The sequence below is a fragment of the Phocoena sinus genome, chromosome 19, assembly GCF_008692025.1.
Source record: "Phocoena sinus isolate mPhoSin1 chromosome 19, mPhoSin1.pri, whole genome shotgun sequence".
Taxonomy (NCBI): Eukaryota; Metazoa; Chordata; class Mammalia; order Artiodactyla; family Phocoenidae; genus Phocoena; species Phocoena sinus.
The window spans coordinates 31956233-31972609 of record NC_045781.1 but is presented as its reverse complement, the minus strand read 5'-3'; the positions used below and the strand labels follow the sequence as shown (position 1 = coordinate 31972609).

General features: G+C 46.2%; 1 protein-coding gene across 1 annotated transcript in view; it reads left to right on the top strand.

Moving 5' to 3' along the window:
- The window catches only part of CNGB1 (cyclic nucleotide gated channel subunit beta 1), a gene marked incomplete at its 3' end in the record, with an annotated part of 84325 nt that extends 73339 nt beyond the window's left edge, over positions 1-10986 (top strand). The window contains exons 31-34 of the mRNA XM_032613203.1: positions 820-938; positions 1212-1358; positions 7830-8046; positions 10678-10986. Coding sequence (XP_032469094.1) covers positions 820-938; positions 1212-1358; positions 7830-8046; positions 10678-10986 — 792 coding nt within the window. The remainder of the gene's footprint in view (positions 1-819; positions 939-1211; positions 1359-7829; positions 8047-10677) is intronic.
- Between the last annotated feature and the right edge of the window lie 5391 nt (positions 10987-16377).

Here is a 16377-nt window from a genome sequence, read left to right as displayed (position 1 = left end):
TCTGCACCTGTCTCTGTGCCCAAATGTCCCTTTATAAGGACACCAATCCTATTGGATTAGGGGCTCACCCAACTGTGGTATGATCTCATCTTCTTTTAACTAATTACATCTGTAATGACCCTATTTCCAAATAAGGTTACATTCTGAGGAGCCGGGCGGGGGTGGGGTGGGGGTGGGTTAGGATTTCAACATATGAATGGGGGTTCATAACAACCATGAACTCTGGGTTCATGGAACCAGACTGCCTGTTTTCAAATCCCGGCTCGGCTTTGCTTAACTTTGTGACCTTGGGCAGAGTTCCTACCGCAGAGGGCTGTTGAGGACTAAGGAGGCTCAGTCACATAAAGCACTTAGAGCAACGCCTGGCACAGAAAAGCGTTAGGTAATGGTGGACGTTCCTATTAAAGCTGTTATCATTCCTATTTCAGTAAGCAAATGCCGCCCAAGCTCCTGATAGCATATGGGGGAGGCGCAGGTATCAGCTGATTGTATGAACCACTGTGAGCTTTTCCATGCCTCTGGGCCCTCCATGGGTGCGTATAACTGGAAATTTACCGAATACCACTACACCTGGGCCTCGTTATCTAGCATTTTCCATCACACCACTAACTCCCCACCGTAATCCTGCAATCTGCAGGTGGGGAGACTGAGACCCCGGAGGGGAAGTGACTATCTCTACACCACATACCAAGTCAGTAGGAGGGCTCGATCCCAGCCCAGGTTCCTCTGCACTGTGCCATCAGCGCCTGGGCCTAGCCCTGCTGCTTCTGTGGTTGCTTTTGGTGATGACAGAGGGACTCACCCCCTTCTCTGTTTCAGGGGGAGATAGGCCGGGAGATGTACATCATCCAGGCGGGGCAGGTGCAGGTCTTGGGCGGCCCGGATGGGAAGTCCGTGCTGGTGACGCTGAAAGCTGGATCTGTGTTTGGAGAAATAAGGTCAGAACGGGGTGAAACAAGGGGACCTCGGCAAAGGCTGGGGAAGGGAGGGATGGCCAGGGGGTGGGACCACGTCCTCAAGGGCCCTTCGGTGGGTCTGAGGAAACCGCTATGCATACAGCACTGGCACCTGCTGACATACACAAGGTGGGCCCAGCTCTCACCCGTGTGAGGCCATCGTGATGCTCCAGGCAGGGGTGAAAGTGAAGATGCTAAGTGTGATCAGAACTGCAGCCTCCTGAGGGTCTCACCTCCCTCCCTTCTCTGCCCCAGCTTGCTGGCTGTTGGGGGCGGGAACCGGCGCACGGCTAACGTGATAGCCCACGGGTTTACCAACCTCTTCATTCTGGATAAGAAAGACCTGAATGACATTTTGGTGCATTATCCTGAGTCTCAGAAGTTGCTCCGGAAGAAGGCCAGGTACGTTTTTTTTTTTTTTTTTAATAAAAGAAATCCATATATACTTTAGTGTGCATTTCTTAAGGACTCAGACTTTCTTTTACATAACTGTAGTACCTTTCTGAAAATCACGAAATTCAATATTGAAGCAATACTTACCTCATCCCTAATCCATAGTCAAATTTTGTTAATCGTCCCAATAGTGTCTTTTATAGCTTTTCTTTTCTTCTTTTCCATTCCTGAATCCCCCACTGCGTGATGTTGCCATTTTAGTCTCCTTTGATCTGGGATCAAAGTTCCTCACCTTTTCCTATCTGCAGTGGTTTTGACTTCTCTGAAGAGGACAGGCCAGTTATTCTGTAGAATGTCCCTCCACTTAAGTTTATATGTTTTCTCATCATTACCTCAGGTTCTGCATTTTGGGCAGGAGTTACTCAGAAGTGATGTTGTGTCCTTCTCGGTACAGTGTATTGAGAGGCTGCTTTCTCCCTATTCTGATGACTTTTTTACTCTGATCACGTGGTTAAAGTTTCCACACTCTCAAGTTACTATTTTTCCCTTTGCAATTAATAAGTAATGAGTGGCAAGTCACCTTGAGATGATGTAGATTTCCTGTTCCTTATCTCACTTTACCTCACTACTTTCAGCCTTCACTGAAGGTTCCTTGCAGTGATTGCCATGGTGGTTGCAAAATGGTGATTTTCTAACTCTGTCATGCTTTCTACGTTTATTAGCTAGCAATGTACTGTAAGGAAGAACTTTCTCTTCTTTCCCACTTATTTGATTTTTCATTTATCTATTTATAATGGTATGGATTTGCTGTATTCCATGAATATCCCGTTACAATCATTTTCACGCTCAAATTGTTCCACATTGGCCACTGGACACCTCTTTAGGCTGAATATAGTGAAGTTTTGTTACGTCCCTGTTATATTTTAGCACTTTTTTGCTTATAGGCACAATAAAACACCGTAGATTCATCTTATACTTTCCCTGCTGCATCCCTGGAAATGGGCATTTCTCCAAGGAGGCTTGATTCCTTTTAGAGGGGAATGGTTTTTAGAAACCAAGATATGAGTACTAAGTGCTCTCATTGCTACTGGGGTGTTACTAGGCCTCCACGCTGGACAGAGCTGGGAAATACATCTACATATACACCTGTATGTATAAATGCAAATATATATATATATATATATATATACACACATACATATATGTATATGCACATACATAAATATCAACATCTATTTTTTTGTCTGTGTCTATCTATATGTCTGTATATCTCTGTCTCTATTTCCACCTATCTAACAATTTCGATCCAACATCACAGAGTTCATTCTAATCTCCTTTTCCATATTTGTAAATTCCTTCTCCAACACTGAGAAATTTGACTCCCTTTATCCTCATTACATTGATTCATTTGTTCAGTCCTACAATGTAGAGAAAGTAGCACCAGAATTCCGATTTCATACTACTGGAAAGAAGAAAGCCTTCTAAGCAGAGAGCAGTTCTTTCCGTCTTTAGCCTGAGGACCCACGATGTAGGTGTTGTGTTCAGGGTTATCTGGATTGGTTCTCTGTCTTCCTCCCTCTACTGTGGTTGTTCCGTTCATTTGAAATACAGCTAGGCTCACGTGTTTCAGTTTGCATTCCATTTCAGGGTTCCCCCACACTGACCCTTGTTGATTTTTTGTGTTTTGAATATGTAGAACATGAACATGGAAGAAGGCTACAAAACAGTGCATTCAGGGTCCCAACTCCCTGCACCTGTTGCCACCCACCCCTTACAGGAATCTAATCGCCTTAGTTTCTTTTTTCTTCTTGTGTTTCCTTTTGCAAAAATAGGCAGATCTGTGAATATTTGCTTATTTCCCTTTCTGTCTTACACAAAGGATAGCACACTGCAGATTCTCTTTTGCACTTGACTTTTTTTCACTTGACGAGAAATCCCAGAAAACATGCACTGAGTCCACAGACAGCTTCCTCATTCCTTTTAACAACTGTATTTAGGCTATTTCCAATATTTTGCAATTATAAATAGTACTGCAACGAATAACCCTGTGCAGCTGTATTTTGTATTGTTGGGGAATAGGTAATTGTTTTTTTTTTTTGGCCATGCCACACAGTTTGTGGGATCTTAGTTCCCCAACCAGGGATTGAACTTGGGTCCCCAACAGTGAAAGCCTGGAATCCTAACCACTAGACGGCTAGGGAATTCCCTGGAAAAGGTAATTTTTAAGAAAAGCAGTTTTTTGCTTTCAAACACTTAAGATCAGGTTTTAAATTGAGTGATGGAAGCAGCACGATGTGGTAGAAAATGCACAAATAGGCTTGGGAGGCTGATAGGGCTCAAGTCCTGTCCATGTGCAGTACTGGCTGTGTGACCTTGGAAAAGTCACTTTACTTTTCTGGTCTCAGTTTCTCCATTGTAAAATAAGGGTAATCACTTTGTTGTGGAGACGATTAAATAAAATAGTGTATGTGAATGTCTCTAGCAGGGGGCCTGGCACACAGGAGAGCTCAATACGTGTTAATAATAATAATTGTTCCTCTTTATCCATTAAATTCTCTCTATAATTTTCCCATGGGATAAAGCCTTTTTAATCCACCTATCTGGTATTTCCTCCCTTGCCTTTTATCACATATTCATATTTTCCACTTCAGTCACCATAAATAATCTGTACAGAGAGTGGTCATAATAAAGGGAACAAACTCACCATGTCCATTCATACAGCAAAATAATTTATTGAGCTGATAGTTCGAGGCCCTGGGGACACAGGAGGGAGCAAACAAAGCTTACATTCTAGTCGGGGAAGCCAACAATGGAGAAAGGAATGACTATGTGATGTGTCAGCTGGGGATAAAGGCCATAAGGAAACATAAAGCCACATGAAGAGATAGAGGTGATGGAGGGAGCTATGTGAGATAAGTTGGTCAGGAAAAGTTATTCTCAGGGTGTGGCACTTCAAGTGAGATCTGCCAGAGTGAAGGAGTGAGCTGGGGAACTGCCTGCAGGGAAAAGCATTCCAGGCAGAGGGAACAGCATGTGCAAAGGTCCCAAGGAGGCACAGACTCAGTGTTACATGGAGACCAACAAGAAAATGAATGTAGCTTGATATGGGATGGGAGCAGTGTAGGGGGTGAGATTGGGTAGGGCCTTGTAGGGGAAGCCTCACAATGGCTTTAGCTTTTGCTCTGAGGGAGATGGGAGCTATGCAGGGTTTTACACTGAGGAGTGACTTACTGTGACTTAAGTTTTTACAGAATCCCTTTGGCAGCTCCCAGGTGAGTGGATGCAGTGTTGACCTTAAAGCATAATATAGACAAGGCATTGGGGTCTCCCAGGGAAGGAAGCTGCCCTGTAATTCATCTTACCTGGCTGTTCTTAGAGAAGCCATGGGGCCCTTCCAGTGGCTGGTCTACGTGATCTTTCCCCCAAGTCTATCCACGTCCCCCTGCTGTCCCAAGGGACAAGGATGCACAGTCAATCCCCATTATTCACAGATTCCATACTTGCAATTCGCCTACTCACTAAATTTATTTGTAATCCCCAAATCAATACTCAAAGGCTTACGCAGACACTCGCAGACGTGTGCCCAGAGGCAAAAATTTGAGTCACCTAAAGCGCACGTTCCCAGCTAAAGTTGAAGAAGGTGACGGTCTGCCTTCTTGTTTCAGCTCATATTGTAAACAAGTGTCTTTGTGTGGTCCATTATGTAGCATGTTTTTCACATTTTTGTGATTTTTGTTGGTGATTTTGCTGTTGAAATGGCCCCAGGTGTAGTGCTGAAGTGCTATCTCGTGTCGCCCCACACAGGCCTGAGTTAGAGAGCCGTGCGTTCATTGTAAACAAATCAATGATGTATATTAAATAAGATGTCTTTAAACAGAAACACACACAAGACAAGATTATGTAATGAACAGTTGATGAAAACGTGTGGAGAGGCTCACCGTAACCGAATCCTGTATTTCCCCCAGAAGCCATGGCTCAGTAGTCACTAATTCCGTGTCTGCAGACACTTTACAGAACTTAACTACCGCGGATAATGAGAACTGACTGCTCATGTTTGAGAATAGGTACCGGGTTCCCATCCCCCTGCCTTCCTGTCCCCTGCAAGAGGAACATGGCTCAGAAAAGCCACACTCATAGCTGTCATCCCATTCCTCCGGCTGGGTTAGGTGTGGGTTTAGCAAGTCAGCCGGGATCCCACAGAGGTCTTGCTCCTGGCCATGCCTGCGGTGTGCTGGGGTGAGGCAGCCAGAGGAAGGAGGAGGGGCTGGCGGGCCGTGCTGCACACAGCGGGCCGTGGCACGGTTCATCAGAGGCTGCTTCTCTGGACAGGCAAGCTTGAGGAGAGGGGCAGGGGATCACAGATGAGCTCTGCCCATCCAAGGAGATATAGGTCTGAGAACCACAGGGCCTGGGGAAGTCTGAATTGCTGAGATTCTGTCCAAGCTCCCCACTTTACAGATGGGGGACCTGAGGCCCCAAAGAAGTGAGACACTTCACTCTCTGACTTGGCCACTCCAAGAAATGGGGCAAAAAGCTCTCCTGCATGCCACTCTCTCAGGGGTTAATTATACCGTAATTAGAGTGAAAGTCACGTCATCTGAAAATGAGGATAAATTTCCTTGATCTGGAAATGTCCCAGAAGTCAGCTCAGTGTTTCAAAACAGAGATAATTAGCGACCAGCAAAGGGCCTGTAGATGGTTCTTTCGTGTCATTTGAGTACCACACCGAGCCTTCCCACGGACTGCCATGCTGTGAATTATGGACTCAAATAACACAGGTGACAGTGCTGGGCTTGGAAGAGGCCTCTGAAAATTATCATGTTTGTGGTCTCCTGGGAGAGCCCCAGCTCAAAAATGTAAGTCTTGGGCAATTAATATCAATATGCACAATTTAAACCCATTGCCTCTGATTAGATAAGCAGCCAGTAATGGCCTCATTTTTAAACAAACAAGTTTGGCCTGAACCCTGATGAAAGAATTTGCCAATTAGTCGTCTAGACCTGCTAGACTGCAGGCGAAGCTCATTTGTTCTTGAGCCAAACCACTCATCATGTATTTGTAGTGTGAAGAATTCCTTAATAAAGGCTGGGGCTCTCTGTGATGGAAAATTCTCTCCTTATTTAGAGAAGCAGGGTGGTATATTGCATTGGATCTGGGTTGTAATTCTGTCTCTGCCACTTCCTGTAACCTTGGGCGTGTCACTCCTCCCATTCTGAGCCTCAGTTTCCCCAACCCTTCTAGGTACGGTAATCCCAGCCCTTTCCAGGTCATGGAGTGTTGTCAGCGTCCAAGAAGATAATGACCATGATACTGCTTTGTAATCCTTAAGACTTGGGGTGCTGGGGTCAAAGGCAGGGGTTTGAATTCCAGCTCTGCCACTTCCCAGCTGTGTGGCCTTGGAAAAGTTACTCAGCCCCTCTGGACGTCCACATCCTCATTTGAAATGAGGGAGGATAATAGGACCTACCTGTAAGGATTACTGTGAGACTTAAAGTATGTATCAGTTATCTATTGCTGTGTAACAATGTTACCACAAATTGAGTGGCTTAAAACCACACATATTTATTATCTCAGAGTTTCTACATGTCAGAAGTCTGGGGACAGCTTAGATGCATCCACTACAAGGCAGTAATCAGGATGTGGGCCAGAGCTGGGTCTCATCTCAAGTCTCGACTGGGGAAGGATCTGCTTCCAAGGTCCCATAGTTGTTGACTGAATTCAGTTCCTTGTGGTTGTGGGACTGGGGGCTTCGGTTCCTGGCTAGTCATTGGCCAGTGGCTGCCCTCAGGTTCTTGCCATGTAGGCCTCTCCCAACATGGCCGCTTGCTTCATCACAGCCAGCAAGGGAGAGTCTCCATGTAAGACAGAGACCACAATCCTATGTGACACATTCACAAAAATGACATTTGATCTCCCTTGCTGTATTCCACTGGTTGAAAGCAAGTCACATGTCCCACTACGCTCAAGGTGAGGGGGTCACACAGAGGTGTGAACACCAGGAAGGGGGATCACAGGGGTCACCAAGGAATGCCCTCCTGTAAAGGTCTGAGCACAGAGCCTGACACATACAGACACTTGTGTCCACATTGGTGATGGTGATGATGGTGAAATGACAATGAAGCAGAAGAAGGAGAAGCAGAAAGCTCGGGTTCTTTTTCATCTGGACGTCCTATTTCTGATTCTATATACTAAAGTATCCTGCATCATTTCCTGTGTGACCTCAGAAAAGCCACTCAACCCCTCTGAGCCTCATCTATAACGTGCAGGCAATAAGACCCACATCATTATGGTTGTTCTGATTGTTCAGTGAGATGTGATGCCTCACACAGCACCGTGCTGGGCTCAGAAAAGGAGCTCAGAAACTGTTAGTCAAAACAAACACCATCACACAACTCAACTAGAGGGCTCTGCCCGAACCAGCGCGGCTTCACTCTCTCCCAGAGCTTGCTGGTCACGTTAGTGGACGCTGCTTTCTTTCAGGAGAATGCTGAGAAATGACAACAAACCCAAGGAGCAGAGCGTACTCATCCTTCCTCCACGGCCAGGCACCCCCAAGCTCTTCAGCGCCACCCTGGCTGCAGCAGGAAAGATGGGTGCCAAGGGGGCCAAAGATGGCAAGCTTGCCCACCTCAGGGCGCGACTCAAGGAGCTGGCTGCGCTGGAGGCGGCTGCAAGACAGCAGCAGGTGCTGGAACAGGTAATGCAGTTGGAGACACAGCCCCCTGGTCCATTTCAACCACGTGCCAGGAAGAAGACCTAGGGACCCACGCATTCCATTTTAGGGACTGTTTTTCCTTCTTCCTATCAGTCAGGATTCATTTGGTTTTAAGTGATAGAAATGCAAGTGACAGTGCAAGCTCAAATTAGCTTGAAAAAACAGGGGATTTATAGGAGCAAGTCATTGAAAAATTCAGGCAAGGCTGGATCTAAAAGTTCAAATGATGCCAGTAGGATGAGTTCTGCCATTCTATCACCTTTGCTTCCCTTGGGGATGGCTCCATTCCCAGGCAGTCCCCCAAGAGCTTAAGAGGACATCCCCCAAGATCACATCCTCCTGGTTGAGGAACTCCCACAGAAAGAAAGTACCTCTTTCTCAGTAGCTTCAGCAAAAAGTCCCAGGGCTCATAGCCACTGGACAGAACTGGGTCACATGTCAGTTCCTGAGCCATTCAGTGTGGTGCTCTGGGGAGGACTGACTCATATGCCCATCCCTGGACTGAGAGTGGGGATTGGGGTGGGCGCATTCCCCCAAATGGACATCCGGCTGCTGCTGCAGAGGTAGGAGCAGTGGGTGTGGGCAGCAGTGTCCCTCCCCAGACTACAGTGATGTTCTCATATTTAATGTTGTGTCTGTGACCATTTAAAAGATCTGAAAGGAAAATCCAAGGTGACAGGCATGGTGCCAACTGTCCCCACCCCCTAAGTCTAAATGGAATTTTTAACTAATTCTGGGACTTTTTTCTGTGACTAATGCCAAGAGTGCCAATTAGGATGATTGCACTAATTATGGTTGTTCATGACTGTCCTTTAGGGAGGCTGCTGGGAAAGGGGGGGTGGGGTCAGGCAGAAGCTCAGTGGCAGGGAGGGGACAGCAGTCTACATGACAGAAATCAGAGGAGGCTGGTGAACTCAGTCTCAATCCAGGCTGGTCCAGGAGACCGATCCAGAGGTCATTTGACAGCAGGAGTTGGGGAATGACACCAAAGTCACCCAGGGTTCCAGTACATTCTCCAGATGCATCCACCGATGGCCCCAAATTGAGGACAGGTGTGATTGTCTGGCTCACCAACTGTCAAGGGCAGGGTCGAGCTGGCAAGTTGGGGTCTTTAGTGCTGGCTGGTGTGTGGGACTGAGTGCACATGACCTCTGAGAATGTTCTCAGAGCAGTGAAAGGTGTTAGCTGAAATGGGATTTGTTGCTTCTAAGCGTTAGCTCTTCACCCAGGCAGCTTGGAGATGTGAATTAAATTTGCATGAGTGTTCTCATAAAAGGCAGTTTTAGAACAACCAGGGCAGAAGGGCAGAGTACATGGAGCTCTTAAACAGCAGCCTATAGACACAGGTCCAAATCCTGACTCTGTCACTGCCAGCCCTGTGTCCTGGGGAATCTCCTCCAGGACCTTCTGGGGCCCACATTACTCCTGGCTGTCACATGGGGTAGCAGAGATGAAGCAGGTTACCTTGGATACTTTCATAAAAGCATGTTAAACACAGTGAAGCCCTTGATCAAACTTCCCATGATCCTTCTGGCTCCATTCACAGCAGGATGCTTCAAGAAGATCCCATAATGGGCACCATCTGGGCATCCTGCCCTGGAAGTGTGTTGTCAGAGCTGACAGTGGATGGGCGGGGTGGGGGTGGGGGGAACAGGTGCACCGAAACATGCAGAAGCTCGTGGAGACAGAGGGAGCGGCAGGTCCCCAGAGCTGCCGTGGGATCTAGGAGTGTCCTGGCTCGCCCCACCCCACCCAATTCCCCTCCTTCAGTGCCCTCTGACTTCTCTATTCCTCATAAGCACGCTGACTGCTCTCACTTTAAACTCCCTACAGACCACTGGGCCTCCTGCTGTGGGGGCTGCTCCCTCCCCAGTTTCCTCCCATGCAGAGATGGCGTCAGAGAGAGCAGGAGGGGCCGTGGGTATCCACAAGGCTTGGGTTTTCACCCAATTCCCTAATTCTACCCACGGGAACCCCATCCATGGGAAACCCACAGGCTGGAGGTTGGAGGTACCCACCAAGTCTCCAGACACGGGCTCAGCCCAGCCTAATGCCAGTGGTACCCAGCCCATTCTCCCGCCGGAGGGGAGAGGGGGCGGTGTCTCAACCTTTGAGACCTTCCGGGAAACGGGCCAGGCCACAGCTGCTCCTGCCCTCATCAGCCTTTACCTTAGTATTTGCTTAGAGCTTTTCTCATTCACCAGGGAGTACACATCCCGGCTAACCGGGCAGGGCAGGCTGGCTGAGTTCTGCAGAGGTTTTGGTGGCGCTCCCTCCTGGTCACAGCCTCTCTTCCCTCAATAGCTCAGTGACGGTTGACGGGGCTCTGCCCTTGAACTCGCAACTTCACTCAGGCTTCCGGCCCTGCAACTCCACAGAGACATAAAATATCCCAAAGAGCTTCACCACATCCTACCGGGGCTTTTAATCCTTCAACTTCCCCATAATATACTGTTTCTACCACATAACCCTGATGCAGCTCCGCCCAACCTTCCAGCTATTAGATTTCGGAGCGCTGTCTTCCTCTTCAGGGGTCCCAGGGGTCCAAGAAGGAGGGAACTGGGAAGTGTCCAAGACCCCTCTGCCTCACGAGTCACTTTTTCTGGATTCCAGGCCAAGAGTTTGGAAGGCGCAGCGGGAGAGACGGGATCAGCTACCCCAAAACAGCCCGCGGCCCCGGAGACCCCCGCCCCAGGCTCTCCGCCACCTGCATCCCAGGGGAGGTCCGAAGGAGAAGAGGGGGGTGCGGCCTGGCCCGAGGAGCACTCGGTGCGGATCCACATGAGCCCAGGCCCGGATCCCAGGGAACAGATCCTGTTGGTGGAGATCCCCGAGAAGGAGGAGAAGGAGGAGGAGGAGGAAGAGGAGGGGGAGGGCGAGGAGGGTGAGGAGGGGGAGGAGGAGGAGGGGGAGGGAAAGGAGGAGGAGGAGGGGGAGGGAAAGGAGGAGGAGGAGGGGGAGGAGGGAGAGGAGGGGGAGAAGGAGGAGGAATAGGGAGGCGGTAGCTAGTGTGCCACAACCCAGCAGGTGCGCCCCCCCCGCGCCGCCCACTCCCCCGCTCCCCTGCTCCCCGTGAGCCCTGAGTCCCTGCACCGCAAGAAGGCCAAGACGCTGGTCTGCAGTAGTGGCCTCAGTCACTCTCAGTTAGCAGCTCGGCCAGCGATCCTGCCCTGATGTCAGCTTCTCTGTCTCCCAGGGCTGGTCTTGAAATTAACAAACTTCACAGTGTTTGTGCCCCGAAGTTCCCACCGTCACTAGAGAACCCTACCTGCCCCCCGCCTGTTATTATTTTTAAGAACAAAATACTCTTCTGTGGGGCTTCAACATATGGGAAGCCTTGTTGGAGAAGCAAACGGTTGTTGAATGTTTGGGTTTTCCCCTCAGGAATTTGTCTCCCACATTTCAAGAATAGAAAACCTTTCCGGCGGAAGGGAGGGCAGCTACACTGTTTTTTTGACGAAGTGGGAATTCCGGCACATGTGACCCATGGTCCAATGCTGCTTTTGTTTGCTGGGCGGTCACATAAGGAACGCGCTGCTCCTTAGGACAGTTAGTACTTACCTTCCCCAGACTATATTCCCTTCTCAGTGATGCTGTTATCTTAGAACAGATACAACGGAAATGGCTTACTGGTAAGGGGTCTGAGCGCTTCTGAGCATCTGCTCTGCCAGTTACCCAAGCCTCCTCAGCGGGGATTAATCTATTACTTGCTTTTTACACCCTTGCTCTAGAGAGGATGGTAGTAACTTCCTTTAAGCCTAGAAGGTGGAGTCTCATGGCCGACATCACTGAAGTTTCTGAGGTTTCTTCAGATCAAGTCGTGTTGCTTTTATAATTTAAAAAAAAGGAAAAAGAGTCATTCAGTCAAATGAATATTTATTGAGAGGATTATATTTGCATACTGAATGGCTCTTCAGTGATTAAAAACAAAAACTAGTATTAGGCCATTTGTTTCCATCAGCAGCAATGAATACAAAAGACCTGTTATTCCAGTCCTGCCCATTTCATATAAAATCACAGGAACCTTGTGAACTACTGAAGGGGCCTCTGAAGGCTGGCAAAGTTGTGTTTTTATCCATTCAACTAAAGCAGAACTTTCATTTCCCCGGTGAAAAGAAGTAAACAGTATGGGAATTCCCAGACTGGTCTAAGCATTTTCAAATCCCAGGGTAACAAGCAGATTCACCTAGTCCATGACATACCATGTGATGGGAGTATTCATTATATTGAATATAGTGATGAACAATGTTATTATTTGACCTTTAAAATTTTTTTTATTTATTTTTAAATGTAATAACATATTTACATGTGTACAAAAGGATATCCAGTAAAAATTCTCCCTCCTACTCCAGACGCCCAACCTCCCTGGTCCCCTTCCTGGAAGCAGCCATTCTATTATCAGTTTCTTGTTTATTGTTTCAGAGATATTTTTAAGCTTGCACAAGGAAATATGTAAATTCATTCTTGTTTCCTTCCTTTTTTTCCCCCCACAAATGGTAACATACTAGAGCTGCTGTTATTTTTCACTTGATTTATGTTGGAGATTATTTCCTATCAGAACATAAAGGGTGCGCTTATTTTTTCAGGACTGCAATCTAGTCCATTGTATGCATGTACCATAACATTTAACCACTGTCCCATCGATGGCCATTTGCATTGTTTCCAATCTTATGCTGTTAAAAATAATGCTGTAATTAAAAAATATTGTACAGACAGAATTTCACTGGTAAACACCTTTTAAATAAGAGAAGTATGGAGGTTTGGGCTAATTTTTTTCTTTACCGTCCCCATTCCTCATTTTCATATTTCTACTATATGTTCTATGACCCAAGCATAGAGAATGCTTCCGTCTTTAGCAAGTAGTTCAGATATATCAATAAAGTAAACTTATTGCCCTTTAGTAGATGGCAAAATATTTCAAAGACACCTTCACTGTGAACAGGAAGGAATAATAAGGAATCTTATTAAGGAATCTTTTTATGTAAGGAATAAATAAGGAATCTTTTTTATGTAAATGTCCTTAATAAGGAATCTTTTTTATGTAAATGTACTTATTCTTTTAGATATCAACCCTTGAATGTATACTGCTTATTATATAAAGTGAGAGATTCTTGAGGTTCCTAAGAATTGTCCTAGAAAGAAAATTGATTTTGAAATGAGCTTAGCAGTGTCTTAATTTCACTGAGAAATCTCATAAAACTTGACACTTTCACGAACTTTGGACATTAGATGAATTGAATTTGAGGCTGACATTATTCTCCAAATGGAATGGGACTGGTTGATCGCCAAGGTATGGGTGGTACAGGTCAGGAATATTATCATTCTGCAGTTGAAACAGGACTTTTATTTATGTGTGCTGTATCTCTACTAATTTAAAATGTCTCAACATTTCCTGCATTTTGGTAGAAAGTGAACAGCAAGTTATTTTTTTAACTATATAAATATTTTAAATAAAATTAAAACCAAGAAGCTGTTTACAATTTCATTATCCAAATGTATTCAGCGATCTGGAATATTTTCATCCGTTTTCTTAGTAAACATGAATACCGTGTTTGTACTCTGGTTTTCATCCTATTATAATGCATTTTAATTAAAAGTATTTAGACAAATGTTCCTGGCTAGTGGATTAATTTCAGGAACTGACCAAGTATGACAGACACTTTTGTGAGAAAAATTAAGTTTATTTTCTGGCTCAGCCTCCCTGACTGATCTCCTGTTGACATGCTGGGGCAATAATCCATCCTGCATTTCTGTTGCCGGAGTGATAGCCCTTATCACACCATCCCTAGGAGTCTAAGTCCCTCAAAAACAGCCCTTTTATGTCTGTTCTTACCAAGCCCACAGCTTACAGTTTCCTCAATCGCATTAGACTTGTCCTAATGCCGCCAGTTCAGAGTGCTGACATACACGAACTCTGGGTTCAGACTGCCTAGCTTCCAATCCCAGCTTGACCATGTACCACGGATAACCATGACCTCTCTGAGCCTCAGTGACCTCATGGAGATAATACGTTGCACCGTACAGGGCCACTGAGATGATCAGATAATAGACTGGCACGGCCAACTCTGAACGGGCACGAGAAATAAAGCCAATGTGCCATCCCACTTAGTCTACCTGGGATAGAGTAGAAGCCCCCTCAGAACTCTGTCTTCTCTGAATTCTGCCTCTGCCTGGGGTTATACACAAAGATGGGGTGTGATCACCTCTTTCGCTGCTCTTTAACTAATAGTTTGTATAAAAGCCTGGACATATGTGAATTATAACAGTATAAATCACTACTTTCCCCACCATTCATGAATGTCTTTAATCCAATTTCATACAAAAACAGACCCTGAAACACCCACCCAAGGCTGACTCTCCTGAAATGGTCACTCCATTCTGAGCCAGGCCTAGGGCCTTCATGGGTGTGTGACCCGTGCAGTCACACATGGCCCCATGCTAGTCACCATCTTTATTTATTTATTTATTTTAAAATAAATTTATTTGTTTATTTTTATTGATTTATTTTTGGCTGCGTTGGGTCTTCACTGCTGCGCACGGGCTTTCTCTAGTTGTGGCGAGGGGGGGCTACTCTTTGTTGCAGTGCGCGGGCTTCTCGTTGCGGTGGCTTCTCTCGTTGTGGAACACAGGCTCTAGGCACCCGGGCTTCAGTAGTTGTGGCACGTGGGTTCAGTAGTTGTGGCTCACGGGCTCTAGAGCACAGGCTCGGTAGTTGTGGCACACGGGCTTAGTTGCTCCGCGGCATGTAGGATCTTCCTGGACCAGGGCTTGAATCCATGTCCCCTGCATTGGCAGGCAGACTCTCAACCACTGTGCCACTAGGGAAGTCCCACCATCTTTAAATTCGTAATAATTTGTGAACAGGGGTCTCACATTTTTACTGGCACTGGGCCCCACAAATTATGTAGCCTGTCATGCTATCTGAAAAGGTCAATGGGAGAGGGAGCTGTGTCTCTTTTACACTCAGCTTCCAACTCCCTTCTTCCAGCCCCAGGATTCGGCTTCCTTTCAGAAGATTACCTTTCAATCATATATTGTGACTCAAACACGATGACCCAAGCTAGGCCCATTGATTCTTTCCTGGGAATCTGAATCTTGAGAGCTATTGCCCCATCCTTCTTGCTAGAACAACCCTGATTTAGTTCTGGGCAGCAACATGCCCAGCCCCAGGGGATGAAGCCCTGCTGTAAACCAATCACTGCTCTTCCCATCCCTTATGCCAGAGACTCTCCCAGCCTTCCTTGCCGCTAGGGGTAGCCATTTGACCCAGTCCCAAACAATGAGTATAAAGGGAAGGATGATAGGTGGCTCCTTAATAAAGAAAGGAACCCCACCCCCAACTCCATCCTTTGGTCCCTCTTTCTTCCTTGCAATACTGGTGGGGAGAATCTATTGTATTTGGAGATGGAACAGACCTCTTGTGGCTGAAGAGTCCAAGAATCAGAAGAATCAGAGATGCAAACTGTGATGTGCTGGTGTTGCCAAATCAACCCCCAAATCAGTTATCTCCAGAATTCTTGTTACTTGACATAATGACATACTTTTGTTATTTAAGTCCTGATCTCCGTTACCTGCAGCTGAAAGCATCCTGATAGAAGAGCAATGGAATGGAGGGGGAAAGAGAGAAAACACGGTCAGATGCCTCACAACTTCCGCACACTGACCACACCCATCATTCCTTCCTGTTGCTCAGATTCTTTCTTTCCCCCCAGTTTAATTCAGAAATAATTGACAACATGACTGTGTAAGTTTAAGGTGTACAGCCTGATGGTTTGATTTACATATATTGTAAATATATATGTAAATATGTAAAATTTGTATGTAAAATATATATGTAAATATATTACATATATTGCACAGTAGGTTCAGCTAACATCCGTCTTCTCATATAGATACAATAAAAAAAGAAGAAAGGAAAAAAATGTTTTTCTTGAGATGAAAACTCTTAGGATTTACTGTCTTAACAACTTGCCTATGTATCATACAGCACTGTTAGTCACAGTCATCACGTTGTATATTACGTCCCTAGTACTTATTTATTTTATAACTAGAAGTTTGTACTTCTTTGACCACCTACCTCCAATGCCCCCTCCACCCCTGTTCACACTGCCCCCCACCCCCACGCCACCCAGACCCAACCCACCCCGGAAACTACAAGTCTGACCTCTTTTTCAAAAATGTTTGTTTGCTTGTTTGTTTTTTAAGATTTCACATGCGAGATCTTACAGTATTTGTCTTTGTCTGACTTATTTCACTTAGCATAATGCCTTCAGGGGTCATCCATGTTGTCGCAGAGTGGTAGGATTTCCTCGT